Here is a 14,230-nt window from a genome sequence, read left to right as displayed (position 1 = left end):
CGTGTGCGCACTGTCCGCTGGTCAGCCAAACTTCGGCTTACACCGGCTGCGCTCCCCCTGCGCTGAAAGTAGACCTGGTTTCAGCTGGCGAGCTTTTAGCGCACCTTCAGCGAAGCCTTTTGGCACAAAACTGTCACTGCGTCAAGCTGGATCTGTCGACACCTCCCCCTGCTACGCCGCCACACCCATCTCGGCGCACCTCGGTCTGCCAAACTACCAAACTGAGCGCGCCTCGGGTTGCGCTGCTCAAAACTAGCTCTGCGCGGGTTTCGCCACCCTGCGCTGCGCCGGGAAACTAGAGCCCATTATGTTTTTGGGTTGTCCATCCGTCTGTCCGTCCCATGCTTGTGAACACGATACCTTAAGAACACCTCAAGGGAATTTCTTTAAGTTTGGCACAAATGTCCACTTGGACTCAACAATGAACTGATTGAATTTCCGTGGTCAAAGGTCACTGTGACCTTGCATTAGCCTCATTCTTGTGAATGTAACATCTCAAGAACAACTCAAGGGAATTTCTTCAAGTTTGGCACATGTGTCCACTTGGACATGGAATGATGAACTGATTACATTATGGTGGTCATAGGTCAAAGGTAAAGGTCACTCTGACCTTGTCTGTCCCATTTTTGTTAATGCGATATCTCAAGAACGCCTTGAGGGAATTTCTTCAAATTTGGCTCAAACATCCACTTGGACATAAAAATGAACTTATTGGACTTCAGTGGTCAAAGGTCAAGGTCAGTGTGACCTTGCATCTTTCTCATTCTCATGAACATGATATCTCAAGAAGGCCTTAAGGGAATTTCTTTAAATTTGACACAAACATCCACTTGGACTGAAGAATAAACTGATCAGAAGTTTCTGGTCAAAGGTCACTGTGACTTCACAAAACATATTTTTGGCCATAACTCAAGAATTCATACGCTAAGTATGACAAAACTTCACATAAATGTTTAACAGCATATAATGATGAAGTGATGACATTTTATATCCAGAAGGTCAAACATCATCAAACAAAAATACTTCTCTGGGCATTACTCAGTGTCATATCTCAGGAACAGAAGGGGAGACATTTGGTCGGATACTGAATTGGTGACATAATCTTAACACTGTGCTGACCGGATGATGTTAGGTCACATGCAGTATTGACTGGATGATGTTGGGTCACATGCAGCATTGACTGGATGATGTTGGGTCACATTCAGCATTGACTGGATAATGTTGGGTCACATTCAGCATTGATTTGATGATGCTGAGTCACAGTTAGCATTGACTGGATAACGTTGGGTCACCTTCAGGATTGAATGGATAACGTTGGGTCACATTCAGCATTGACTGGATAACATTGGGTCACATTCAGCATTGAATGGATGACGTTGGGCCACATTCAGCATTGACTGGATAACATTGGGCCACATTTAACATTGACTGGATAACATTGGGTCACGTTCAGCATTGACTGGATAAAGCTGGGTCACATTTAGCATTAACTGGATTATGCTGGGTCACATTTAGCATTGACTGGATGATGTTGGGTTACATTTAGCGTTAATTGGATGATGTTGGGTCACTTTCAGCATTGACTAGATGACGTTTGGTCACATTTAGCATTGACTGGGTAACACTGAATCACATTCAGCAGCAGGAAACAGAAGTTTTCCCTTCTGATAATGAAGTGTGTTAATGAGAAGCACAGATGGGAGACAGAGATTCACTGACCTCTCTCTGAGTCTCTCCTGCTGAGTCCAAATGTGTTTCAGTGGAACAACTGAACTGCTGACTGCAAACATTCACATCTGACTGTGTCACTGCTTTGGGATCTGTTGTTGTTACAAGGTCGCCTGTTATCTGTGTACAAACTGATCTTCTATCAGCTGCTCTGTTTACTTTTTATTCATCAATACAGAACACAGGTTATAGGAGAATTCTGTTTCCTGTTTCCTCGTTCACACACGCAGCTCAAGAGCAAGTATGTTGATCTGTACTGCAGTAAATGTACCACTGTATAGAAATACAGAATACAGAATATGTTATCTAATCTTTACTGCAGTAAAATCATCATCAAAGTGTACTTCAAATATCAAAAGTAAAGTAATAATGTATATTAATAATCTGAATCTGTGAAGTAGCTTAAGTTATCAGACAGTACAGTAAAAAGTACAGTATTTATCTCTGAGATGTAGTAGAGGAGAAAGTACCGTTAGTCACTTTAGTAGTAGTACTTAGTTAAAAATGAGTACAGTACTAATACTAATAAAATTAGTTACATTCCACCACCTCCTGTCACCAGCCTGTTCTCATCCCTACTCTTGAATTACCACCCCTTTTTCAGTGGGACTAAACACTTCAATATGATGGACTAGGAACTCTTCACGTAGGGTTTAAATGTTCAGGGATGGCATCTAAATTGACAGCTATTGCATGCACTGTCTCTTCTCAAAACATGCTTCTGTTTGCATACAACCTTTCGTCAAAGTAAGTTTCAAGCTCAGCTCACACCCCATCTACATCAGCTGATCTCAAACAGCCTAATCAGCTGATGGAGAAGCTGATTGATAGAAGGGAGTCACATGATTCCTTTCTATGCAACCAATTGGTGAATCTCATTCAGGGCGCCCTGTTTAAACTGCTCTGGCCTGCCTACTGTTGCTGCTTCCTCTGCAAGCTGCTTTGCAACCTGCCTCCACCCCAGCTCTTCCTTTTCATGCTGTGTCTGACTTATCAATGTCATTTCTGTTTGTCAGTGATGCTGCTCTGTTCTGTTCCTGGGGGGTCTTTGCTGTAGCTCTCCCTGCCTACTGTACACATGACGCATTTTTTGCACACTCAAATTTATTGTTTTCAATGAGGACATGCGGCAGGTGCGCACAAATGCCAGAGCAACACTGTTGCGGCATGCACGCATTCCCAAGCCCCTATTTTTCAGGGCATGATGGCTGTGTCCTGAGATACACTGCATGTCATGTGACGAGGAACAACCAATCACAGCCGACAGATATCTTTCCCTTCTTCTGTCAATATTCAGTCTGATACGTATGGAAAAGTTGATCATGTTAGTGCAGGGCTACCCACCTACCAACCTGCTGCTGCGCTCTTGAAAGCTGGCACAAAAAGGCACAAAAGTAGTGCCCAGCACCCGACCTTGTGTTTTCCAGGCAGTTAAAGACATGGCATGTGTACGGCCCCTTAGGCTTTCCATTTAGGCACATGGAAGGGCAGAGAGGTTTGCTCTCTCTACCTTAAGGTCTTCCATGTAAGTGTCCAGAAGAGGCTTTCTGCATAGGCTTAGGAAAGGCAGAGAAGCCATCCACCTCCCTTCCCACCCACCCAATACGGACTTTCTCATTCTCTTAATGGAATTGCCGGCGGCTGTCACTACAAAGACAGAAGAGCTCATGTTTGGGAGCAGATCGATCAGCGATCGCTGTATATTGCTATTGAGTAGAGTTGTGCTTTTATCACTGCTCCCCTTTGTAAGCTTTTGTAAGATATTGTCATAGAAACAAACCCATGCAGAGCACGTCTGGGATGAAACGCTTCCCATTCCCTTTCTGCTTAAGAAAAACGCTCTGTGGACGTGCTAATAGGTAAATGTTAGCATGCTAACATGAGATAGTGAACATGATATGTTGCTGTCACATGCTGCTGCTAATAAACCTAATAAAGTTTTAAAAATGACTGGTCAAACCTCCCAGTACAAACTGGTAACAGCATTACCATTATGAGAGAACCACAGCAGGTTTTTGGAGGCGTCTCTGAAACACTTCATGTATTAAACGTTCAGAAAGCTGCGACACGTCAGTTGTTAAATAAAGACAGAAATGTGTCTGGAAATAATCAAACGATCACAGATTACTGACAGAAACACGTCCTGCTGCGGACCTGCGGCTCTGACGAGGACTTAATAGGAAGCATAGGTCGACCTCCAGATAAAAATGTCATGTAGTGTGTTTGGCTGTAGAGCCATGTAAGGCAGCTGTGTGTTAGCAGCATATTTTAACTGTGACAGCAGGAAACCAACATGCTGGTTCTGTTTGGTCTGAAAACAGTCTGATAACACCATCAGGTCCTCCAACCAACATCCAACCAATGCAGCGTCAACTCACACAGTCTGAGAGGCTGAAATACCTGACGCACTGAGCAACAGAGCTGGGCGGGGGGGGGGGNACGCACTGAGCAACAGAGCGGGGGGGGGGGGGGGGGGGGCACATGAATCAGGAGGTCTGTGGGTCCTCAGAAAATTTAGAGCATCAAACACTTAGTTTCCTGAAGTCTGGTGAATGTTTGTGAACCAGTTTGTGAATTTTCTGCATCATTTTATGGTTTCAATGTCTTTAGTTTGGTGAAAACAAAAGTCCTGAGTTACCTTCATGTTTTCACTGGAGGGACAGATGTTCTTAATATTGAGGGGGACGTGTCCCTTGTGTCCCTCCTGAAATCTACATCTATGGCACTGTGCATGCTCAGTGGCCAGGAGCTGTGGGTGGGTCAATTGAAAACTTTTCAATTTATCGCACAGGTGAACAGATGCCAGTCTTGATTTTTGTTTCTAGTTCATACAGCAGATCCAAATTTGACAGGCTGTGGTTCAGAGGCAGAGTGGGTGATAAATACCACTTCTATGTGGCATTTACTGTTGACCTGCTGTCTCCCCCCAAAGATCTAGACCAAAAATGGGTCTACAGTATGTGGGTCTCAGAGGGTTAATTACGTGCTGCTATTTCGTCTCTTCGACAACACTGTCGCTGATCTTAAAGAAATAAATCTAAAAATCAAGATGATAAAGTAAATTTCTTTGCATTCATTTGAGTCCTAATCAAAACACTGGTAAGAATTACGTAACCTCATTAATATGAACTTCAAAGCTGCTGTGAAAGTGCAATTAATCGTGATTAAAAAAATGAATCCTTTGACAGCCCTATTTGTTATTATCAATATTATTAACACTCAACATCACTTCCACTTGTAGGATTGTCATACAAGTTTTGGAACTACAGGTTCCATGATGCTTTAGGAACGCTATCAAGACGTATGATGTTTCCATGGTGTCAGTGAATTAGCTGTAAGCTGTAAATTAGCTAGAACTTTTTTTATGCCTCCACAGAGGTGACAGCCGTGGCCGGTGTCAGCCGTTAGGCTTTCCATGTAGGCGCATGGAAGGGCAGGGAGGTTTGCTCTCTGCGCCTCAGACTCTCCTCGTATGTTAATATAATAAAATGCTTTTGATACGTAATAACAGTAAATATGAGATACTTTAAGACTGTTGCTCATGTAATATTCTAATAGGTGACTGTAATTTCTACCAGTCATTTTCTGGTAAGAAATCTGTATTTTTACACAAGTGTGGCGTTCAGGTACTTCATCCAGCACCGCTTGAAACTGTGCTGATTGTATTGATGTTCTGTGTGTGAAGTGTTATGTTTTCACAGACATGGCTGGAACTTGACTGGTGTGTGGAGACAAACAACAGTGAGGCAGTGATTCTAGTTATAGTCCATGTTAGTTTCCCCAGATGTATCCGAAGAAAACAAGATGATTCTTTGATTCATGGACGTTTATTCTGGATAATCAGAGATGATGAGAAGTCACAGTGAATGATTTCAACATGTGTTTCATGTCTGTGTGTTCGCAATTCACTGAGTGATGAAGAGGAGGAGGAAGGGTTTAAAGTATCTTAATGAGCTCCACCTGCTGACAAACTTCCTGTTGTTGTTAGAACACCTGCACACACCTGTCACTGTCACCATAGTGTCAGACTTTTAAAGCACCTAGTTCAAGCTGACGAAGAAGTGAAGAAGAAGAAGTGAAGAAGAAGAGGAGCTTAGATGGATGAAAGTCTGATGAGAGGGGAAAGAGTCATCGCAGACAAACTCTCAAACTGAGACAAAAATCTGGAGGATGAAGAACGAAGCTGATCAACAACAGAAACTGAGAACAGACGACAGTAAATCTATTTGTCATGAAGAAGAAGTGAAGTCGGTCTGACAGGAAGTTTCTCCTTATAAGGTCAAACATGTGGAGTGAGTCACATGTTCACTGCTGATCACACACACATGATGTTTTTATCTTCATGTGTTTGATCTGTTCATCCCTCAACACACACACACACACACACACACACACACCACACACAGTGTGATGTCTTATCCCTCAGATGATTTTGTATTTTCTGTCTCTGACTTCAGGATGAGTGACGTCCGCTTGGGTTCAGTTTCCTCCGCCGTCTCCAAGGTAACAGGCCCGCCACCAGGATGCAGTTCCTGCAGCATCGAGCCTCCGGCCTTCGTTCTTCCTCCTCGCAACGCCCGGGTGGTCCTGGGAGGAGACGCCCGACTGGAGGGGAAGGTGGGACGATGTTTGTTTGTCTCAGGAAACAGGAAGTTTAATAAACGAGTGGGAAGACAGGGTCAGTGACATCACAACAGATTCATCCAATCACTTGAAAGAATAAAGGATGATGTCATCATCAATTATAGAAAAAAACTACATCAAACGTCTTTATAGAGAAAGACTGAGGTTTTCAAACTGTGAGGGAGAGAGGGGAGGAAACAGGAGAGGGAACAAGAGAGGAAATGAGGGGGAAGAGGAGGGAACAAGAGGAGAGGGGGAATACAACAGAGGAAACAAGGGAGAGAATGAGAGAAGAGGAGGAAACGGAAGGAAACAAGGGGGGAAGGGAACAAGAGGAAGGGGGATACAACAACAAAAAAACAGAAGAATTGAGAGGAAACAAGGAAGGAAACAATAAAGGAAACAAATTAGAGAACGAGGAAATGAGAGGAAATAAGGAAACAAGGAAGGAAAGAAGTGAGGCAGATGTGAGATCAGAGGGATTAACGTCTTCAGTCTTGTGATCGACTTCATCCTGATGTGAAGCAGTCAACCACACACACACACACACACACACACACACACACACACACACACACACACACCTGCTGTGTGTGTGTTATACAGGATGTCAGCTGACTTTCAGAGGAGATACATCATTAGTTTATTATCAGTGTGTGTGTGTGTGTGTGTGTGTGTGTAATGATCTCTGCAGCCTGTTGGGGACGTTTGATTTGTTTACAGTCAGGTTGTTTGTGTTGTCGTCAGTTCTGTGTGTGTGTGTGTTTCAGGTGCGAGGTCATCCTGAGCCTCAGGTCACATGGCACAGAGAGGGGAGCCCTGTCATTGGTGGAGAGCGCTGCGTCGTGCAGCAAGGTGGGCGGGGCACCTTCAGCCTGGTCGTGGGCGGAGTCAGAGAGGAAGATGTGGGCCGTTACACCTGCCAAGCAACCAATCAGGCGGGGAGCCGTCAGGTGACTGTGGAGATCCTCCTGGAAGGTTCGAACACCTGCAACACAACTTCTACTGATACTGCTGCACCACACATTCACACCCTGTCAGTGTTTTATAAGCGGCTGCTAACATGTCAGTACAGAGTGCGACCAGCAGAGGGCGCTGACATGTTTAATTTTACAGTAAAATGTCTCTGACGTCCATCTTTAAGATTCAAAACGATATTTAACTCTCAGATATTCATGAAGACTTCAGTCAGCTGTTCTCAGTTCACTTTGATTCAAACAGGAGTTCATCAAAGTTTCCAAACATGACCTCACCCATATAAAACCTACTGTGTGTGTGAGAAAGAGAGAGGTTTAACTGCGTCGTAAACAGCTCGCCGGCAGCTTCCTGTTTTTTAAACACAACCAGACTCACACTCAGTAAAACTGAACTCAGCTTCAGTAGAGACACGTTTACTGACCTGGATCACACCATGTGACCGGCGGGGGTTAATTTAGGGTTAACTTCCTGTGTTCAAACATCATCATCATCATCATCATCATCATCATCATCATCCTGAATGTTTTATGCACCAACCAGAGCTCTAATTAATTCATAACTTAATGACTCATCTACAAAAAGAGACAAGACATCAAATAATTTAGATGTTAGTTTCATTTTTAAATTAATTTTTGTGTTAAAATCATAAAACTCAGATGACACCATTAACTTTTTTAGTCTCCTGTTTAATTTTAGCTCATTTTAATCTTATTTAAACATGTTGTTTTATAGTTTTGTGTTTCTCCTTCATCTCATCTTTCCTGTTTGGTGTCACTTTGATCTGTGACAGGTGCAGATAAAGTCACCTCCTGTTGAAACGGTTGCAGCTCTGATCTTGTTTTAATGAAGATGGACTAAAATAAAACTCCTTTAAGAAACCAAACTGTTTCTCTCATGTGTTCATGTTTTTCCACCTGCAGAGAATTCTGGGAAGAAATACGGCCTCCCGTCCGCCATGAAAACAGGGTGAGCTCTTCTTCTGTGTCTCTGGATCAGTGTTAGTGTCGTAACTCTTCCTCAGCATGTTGGAGGACGTCCTGGTTCAGAGTATGGAAGACAAATCAGCCGTTTAAAGGACCGATCAGTAAATCTAACATGCTTTTTTTACGTTACAGTTTTTACTGACGGCCATAAAACTATTCATGTTGTCATTTTTACATGTTTGTGTTTATACAATAAATCAGAATCAACTGGCAGAGACTCGATGCATCATTATGAAACACACACTGTTTTTAATGGAGTTAAAGTGGTGCAGTCATCTGTGACTCGTGCCTGGTGGTGCGTTCACTGCACTCCTGTAAACAGAGTCTTCATTGTAAGTTTCCCCTTCTGAAATAAAGGTTTCAATCAATCAGTTCAGGAGCTGAAGTGAAAGTCTGACACAGTGTTACATTCATGAGCTCTAATAATGATCAGACATGTTTATGAAATGTATTTGGCTGATGTCTCATTGGATGATCACAACAGGAAGCCCCGCCTACTAATGAATCAATAGACAGTCATCACTGAAGAAGAAACCCTCCACAGTGACACGTAAAGAAGTACTTGATGCTGACAGAACTCCATTTCCCATGATTCCCCAGGTGTCGCTCTGCCGTCCCGTCGGTGGGGAACAGGCCCAGTATCTGGGGGGAGAGTCCGCCCAAGTTTGTCACTAAACCGAGCCGAGTGTTCGCCAAGCCGGGACAGACCGGGAAGTTCAGCGCCAAAACAACGGGACGCCCACAGCCCCAGGTCACATGGCACAAGGTGGGTGGAGCTTAACTCAGGCCTTAGGTAAAAAGTGCTAACAGTTTAGCTGCCATCTTGTTATTGGCCACTGTCTCCACCTGTTCAGGGGGAGGTGGAGCTTCAGTCTTCTGCGCGGATCAGTATGTACGAGCGCTCTGGGCTGCACTTCCTAGAGATAAAGGAAGTGTGTGTGGAGGATGCAGGAAGTTACACGTGCTTGGTAATCAACAGCGCCGGGACAGCAACCGCCTCCTCTACGCTCCACGTCCAGGGTGAGCTGACCACTCAGAGTCCAAGATGTTTGTTTCTGACATCACGTCCTCTGAAAGCTGAAAACAACATGATTGTTTCTGTTTCTCCTCTCAGGTGTTCCTCAAGACTCGTCCAGGTGAGTCCGCACACTCACCTACATCACAGCTTTCTTTTAAGATGTCCTCATCACCTGAGTTTCGTTCTCATCATCTACGTCCCTTCGTCATCAACTAGATCCTGTCGTCATCACCTACATCCCGTAATCATCTCCTACATCCCATAGTCATTACCTACATTCCATCATCTTACCTATATCCCACTGTTTTTACCTACATCCTGTCATTATTGCCTGCACCCATTGTCAAACCCTACATCCCATCTTCCTCTCCTACATCTTGTCATCATTACCTCCATCCCATTGCCTTTACCTACATCCAGATATAATTGCCTACATCCCATCATCACCTGCATCCTAGCATAATTACCTACATCCTGTTGTCATTAGCTGCATCCCGTCATCATCGCCTTAATCCTGATGTCATTACCTACATCCTGGCATCATCACCTACATCCCGTCATAATTACCTACATATAGTCGTCATTATTAACATCCCATCGTCATTACCTACATCCCAGCATAAGTACTTAATTCCCTTCCTTACATACAGTCGTCATTGTCTACATCTCTTTGTAATCACCTCTATCCTGTCATCATTAACCACATCCTGTGATCGCCAGCCCCACACAGAATCTGCATCCACTGAATTCTGACGACACGACAACAAATTGCCAGAACTTCCTGTCACTGGTCGTAAAGTTCAAACCATCCGACAAAATGTTTTTACACTAGAACCGAAGAGAACCGTGATTCAGTTTGAGCTGGACCGACACCTACTCGGTATAAGGTTCGGCTGTTTGGTTCAGTGAGGTTTCACACCTGTTCTGTTGGTTCAGATCAGACTGAGAAGTCTGAACGTCTGGACCAAACCAGGACGGTGTGAAAGAGCCCTGAATTCATCTTACGTAAAGCACAAAACTCTCTCCAGACATTCAGACTGAACCACGTGTTATGTTTTATAATATTTTATTGAAGGAGTCTTTAAATCTGTATAAGCTGTGTTTTCAGTGGAAACAAGTAGTGAACACATGATGGTATATTGAGGTCATAAATCACCAGCTCACTGTGAGTGTTGATCTTTTACTTATTAAGAAATACTTCAACAAACCTGGAGCTGTCAAACAAAGTGACACAGATCCAGTCACTGCTTCATCCAACAGAAATGTGGATTCAAAAACACACTTAAACTCACTGGAAATAATCACACAGCAACGGTTCAGAAACTGCAACATGTAAATACAACGTTTATTATCTACATTAAAGTGAGAGCAGGAGTTTGTTGACACTGAAGTCTCCTCCTGCAGCAGCGTCACCTCAGCTGAGTCCACACACACCAGCAGCAGTAACCTGACAGCTGCTCCCAGTGGTCCCAGTGCTCCCAGCACCCAGGCAGAGCAGCCCAGGCCCAGGGAGAGGGAGCAGCAGAGCCCCCTGTCTCATACAGCCTCCTCCTGGAGGAGCAAACCTCCTGTACAGCTCCCTCTTGTGGCTGAGAGGAGAACTGCAGCTGCCCAGGTCACAGTCACAATATTACAACTATTATTATTATTTTAATAATAGCAATGACATAAGTGAAGATAGATACGCTCTGAATTCTGTTTCATCATGTTCATCTGTCTGTCTGTGTCTGCAGGTCCAGTCAGTCTTTAGTCCTGATCCAGGTCAGACCAGTTCAGTCCAGCAGGCAGAGAGCAGCTCAGTCAGCAGCAGGTACAGTTGAACCTGTTACAACACAAAGCTAACATTAGCTAATGTAACAGCTACAGGTACGTTAGCTAACATTACATTAACTTATGTTATATGTTAGCCAACATGTAACTACTTTGGCTGATGTTACATGTTCGCTTATGTGTAACATTAGCTAACGTTAGCTACCATGTCACATTAGCCAATAATACTTGATGTTAGATGTTAGCTAACGTGTAACATCAATGTAACATTAGCTAACATGTCATCAGCTAATGCTATATTAGCTAATGTTACATTAACTATTGTACCACTTTAGCTAACATGTAACATTATTTAATGTTACATTAGCTAATATTACTTTGGCTAATGTTACTTGTTAGCTCATGTGTAACATTAACGTAACATTAGCTAACATGTCATCAGCTAATGCTGTAATAGCTAATGTTACATTAATGTAACACTTTTTTTTAAATTTTATTTAACCTTTATTTTACCAGGCAGATTGCTTGAGATCAAATGATCTCTTTCAAAATGGCAGCAGTTTACAAAAAATAATAAGACACACATAAAGAAAAAGCACAGACATGAGAAAAAGAGAGAAAGGCCCAGAGTCCTATGGAGGGATTATGCCCTACTTAAGCTAACATGTAACATTATCTAATGTTATCAAATGTTACATTAGCTAATATTACTTTGGCTAATGTTACTTGTTAGCTAATTTGTAATGTTAATGTAACATTAGCTAACATGCAACATTATCTAATGTTAGGTTAGCTAATAATACTTTGGCTGATGTTACATGTTAGCTAATTTGTAATGTTAATGTAACATTAGCTAACATGTAACATTATCTAATGTTAGGTTAGCTAATAATACTTTGGCTGATGTTACATGTTAGCTAATGTGTAACGTTAATGTAACATTAGCTGGCGCTATATTAGAAGAAGTTACGTTACCTAGCGTTACATTGACTAATGATACACGTAAGCTAACATGTAACATTAGCTAATATTATATTAGCTAATATTACTTTGGCTGCATGTTAGCTAATGTGTAATATTAATGTACCATTTGCTAGCTAATGGTACACTAGCTAATGTTAATTAATGTTACATTAACACTATCTTATGTTGCTACCTAACAGATGTTAATTAGCAGTGATGGTCTGATTCTAAACAGCTCTGATTCATCAAAATAGTTTGTATACGATGAAGCTAAAAGTAGTAGCCTTCCAGCCAATGTTAGTACGACAGTCCCTATTTTTTGTGATATTGGAGCAGCTATCATCCCTGGCAGCCTGCCATTTTGTTTATACAATTTTCATTCTCCTTAACTTCAAAAGTAAAATTGTGTATATTTATTAATATAATTATGTATGAGCCTAAGCTTGAATTAACTGTTGAGTGTTATCTGTGTGTGTCAGGGCTGTGAGGAGGTCGGTGACGGGGTCCAACCTGCGGTTCGAGGCTGTTCCTCTGGACCAGGAGGCCACAGAAGGAGCACAGGTCACATTCACCTGCCAAGGTCATTAAAACCTAATTAAAAATGATCATTCTGAAATAATGTGTAGAGATGAAGCGTAAAGTTGACAGTTATATGGCAGATAGTTATATGAGTGAGTCTGACTGGAGGGTGATGTCATCACCATGAGGGGGTGCAGTGACCTAAGGGTGATGTCATCAACATGAGGAGGTGTAGTGACAGTTTCCAGCCTCCAGGTGTCGCCTGTAGACTAAACTGTGTTGTCCTCACCTCTCACCTTCTCTCAGTCTCCTCTGTGGCCTTTGCCGTGGTGACATGGCTGAAGGACGGGGGTCCAGTGAGGACGGGTCTGCGGCAGAGACAGGATGGGACACGTCTCAGTCTCACCATGGACAGAGTGAGACAGGAGGACGAGGGGACGTACAGGTGTCAGCTGATCACTGCTGGAGGACTCACTGTCCACTCTGCAGAATGGACGCTCCGTGTCCTCAGTAAGACCTGTCTCTGTCTGTCTGTCTGTCTGTCTGTCCCCTCTCAGATCTGTCTCCTCACTGATATAACTGACATTAGTTTATTATTGACATAAAAACATGAGAATGTATGTAATGTATTTAGGTGATCATGTGATGAGACTCAGTGTGTTGTAGTTAAACGTCCAGCAGGAGGCAGCACACTGTCTCATTACTGTGAGACACTGAGGACACAGAGTCGGAGTTTAACATGTGATCAGACTTACTGATCTGCAGACAGGACGTTAACATGTTCAGCTGTGGAAACGTGGTAAAATACCCGAGAAATAAAAAGTCAGAAGACTCATTCATATTTTATGCTTTTTGCAGTCAAAATCTAAAGTCAAGTAAAGTCACAAGCCACGGCTCAGTTCTCCTGGTAACACCTGATGGTTTAACACCTCATAACCATAATGGCGACAACATTTGTTGTGTTTGCAGCAGAAAGCAAAGTCTCATGATGATGTCATTGTGGTATATTACACGTGGTGTGAAATGTGGTGCCAGAGACATCAGTGATTAATATATCAAAATACCTTTCCACTCTGCTGATAAAGTGAGCATATCTCAAAAACTAAATAATTGATGCAATTCAAATAACTTATGGAGTGTCAGGAAATATTGTGTTGGTGTTTCACATCTTAAAAATCTTTTGAATCAAAACATTTTGTGATTTTATTTTATAAAAGGTGACAAATTTTGTTTTTTGATGACACAATTTCAGTGCGTTTGTCAATTATTAGGGTGCATTTACAGAACCTTGTAGCTCAGGTTGTGCACATGTGAAGATACTCCATGAAATTACATCACAACAAAAAAAAATATCAATGTAGGCACTAGTGGACGAGTTCAAAGGGTTAAAAGAAGCCAAAGAAGCTGACACGACGAGAACATGCAAACTCCACACGGCGTTTCGAACATGTAACAGGGCTCAACAATAAGGATTGCCCGATTGCCCGGGGCAAGTAAAACTCAAGGTCGGGCATGTAAACTAACAACTCACTTGCCCGATCGGGCAAGTTGCTAAAAATACTAAAAGTTAATAACTAATTGATAAAATAAATGTATTTTAAAACGTGCTCTTCTGCTCTGATGCAGCGGTCTCTCTGCCTGAAGTCAC

General features: G+C 42.6%; 1 protein-coding gene across 2 annotated transcripts in view; it reads left to right on the top strand.

The window, feature by feature from the left end:
* mylka (myosin, light chain kinase a) overlaps nucleotides 1-14,230 on the top strand; it is a 72,365-nt gene that overhangs the window by 3,021 nt on the left and 55,114 nt on the right. For both annotated transcript variants that reach the window (XM_050049250.1, XM_050049249.1), the window contains exons 2-11: nucleotides 6,186-6,345; nucleotides 7,122-7,329; nucleotides 8,250-8,295; nucleotides 8,913-9,078; nucleotides 9,167-9,332; nucleotides 9,427-9,448; nucleotides 10,735-10,945; nucleotides 11,064-11,140; nucleotides 12,543-12,643; nucleotides 12,889-13,092. In XM_050049250.1, the coding sequence (XP_049905207.1) occupies nucleotides 6,187-6,345; nucleotides 7,122-7,329; nucleotides 8,250-8,295; nucleotides 8,913-9,078; nucleotides 9,167-9,332; nucleotides 9,427-9,448; nucleotides 10,735-10,945; nucleotides 11,064-11,140; nucleotides 12,543-12,643; nucleotides 12,889-13,092 (1,360 nt within the window). In that variant the 5' untranslated portion in view covers nucleotide 6,186. The remainder of the gene's footprint in view (nucleotides 1-6,185; nucleotides 6,346-7,121; nucleotides 7,330-8,249; nucleotides 8,296-8,912; nucleotides 9,079-9,166; nucleotides 9,333-9,426; nucleotides 9,449-10,734; nucleotides 10,946-11,063; nucleotides 11,141-12,542; nucleotides 12,644-12,888; nucleotides 13,093-14,230) is intronic.

Source organism: Epinephelus moara, chromosome 7 (genome assembly GCF_006386435.1).
Source record: "Epinephelus moara isolate mb chromosome 7, YSFRI_EMoa_1.0, whole genome shotgun sequence".
In the NCBI taxonomy this organism is placed as follows: Eukaryota; Metazoa; Chordata; class Actinopteri; order Perciformes; family Serranidae; genus Epinephelus; species Epinephelus moara.
The sequence above is the reverse complement of the archived record's forward strand: the minus strand, read 5'-3'. Positions and strand labels throughout refer to the sequence as shown.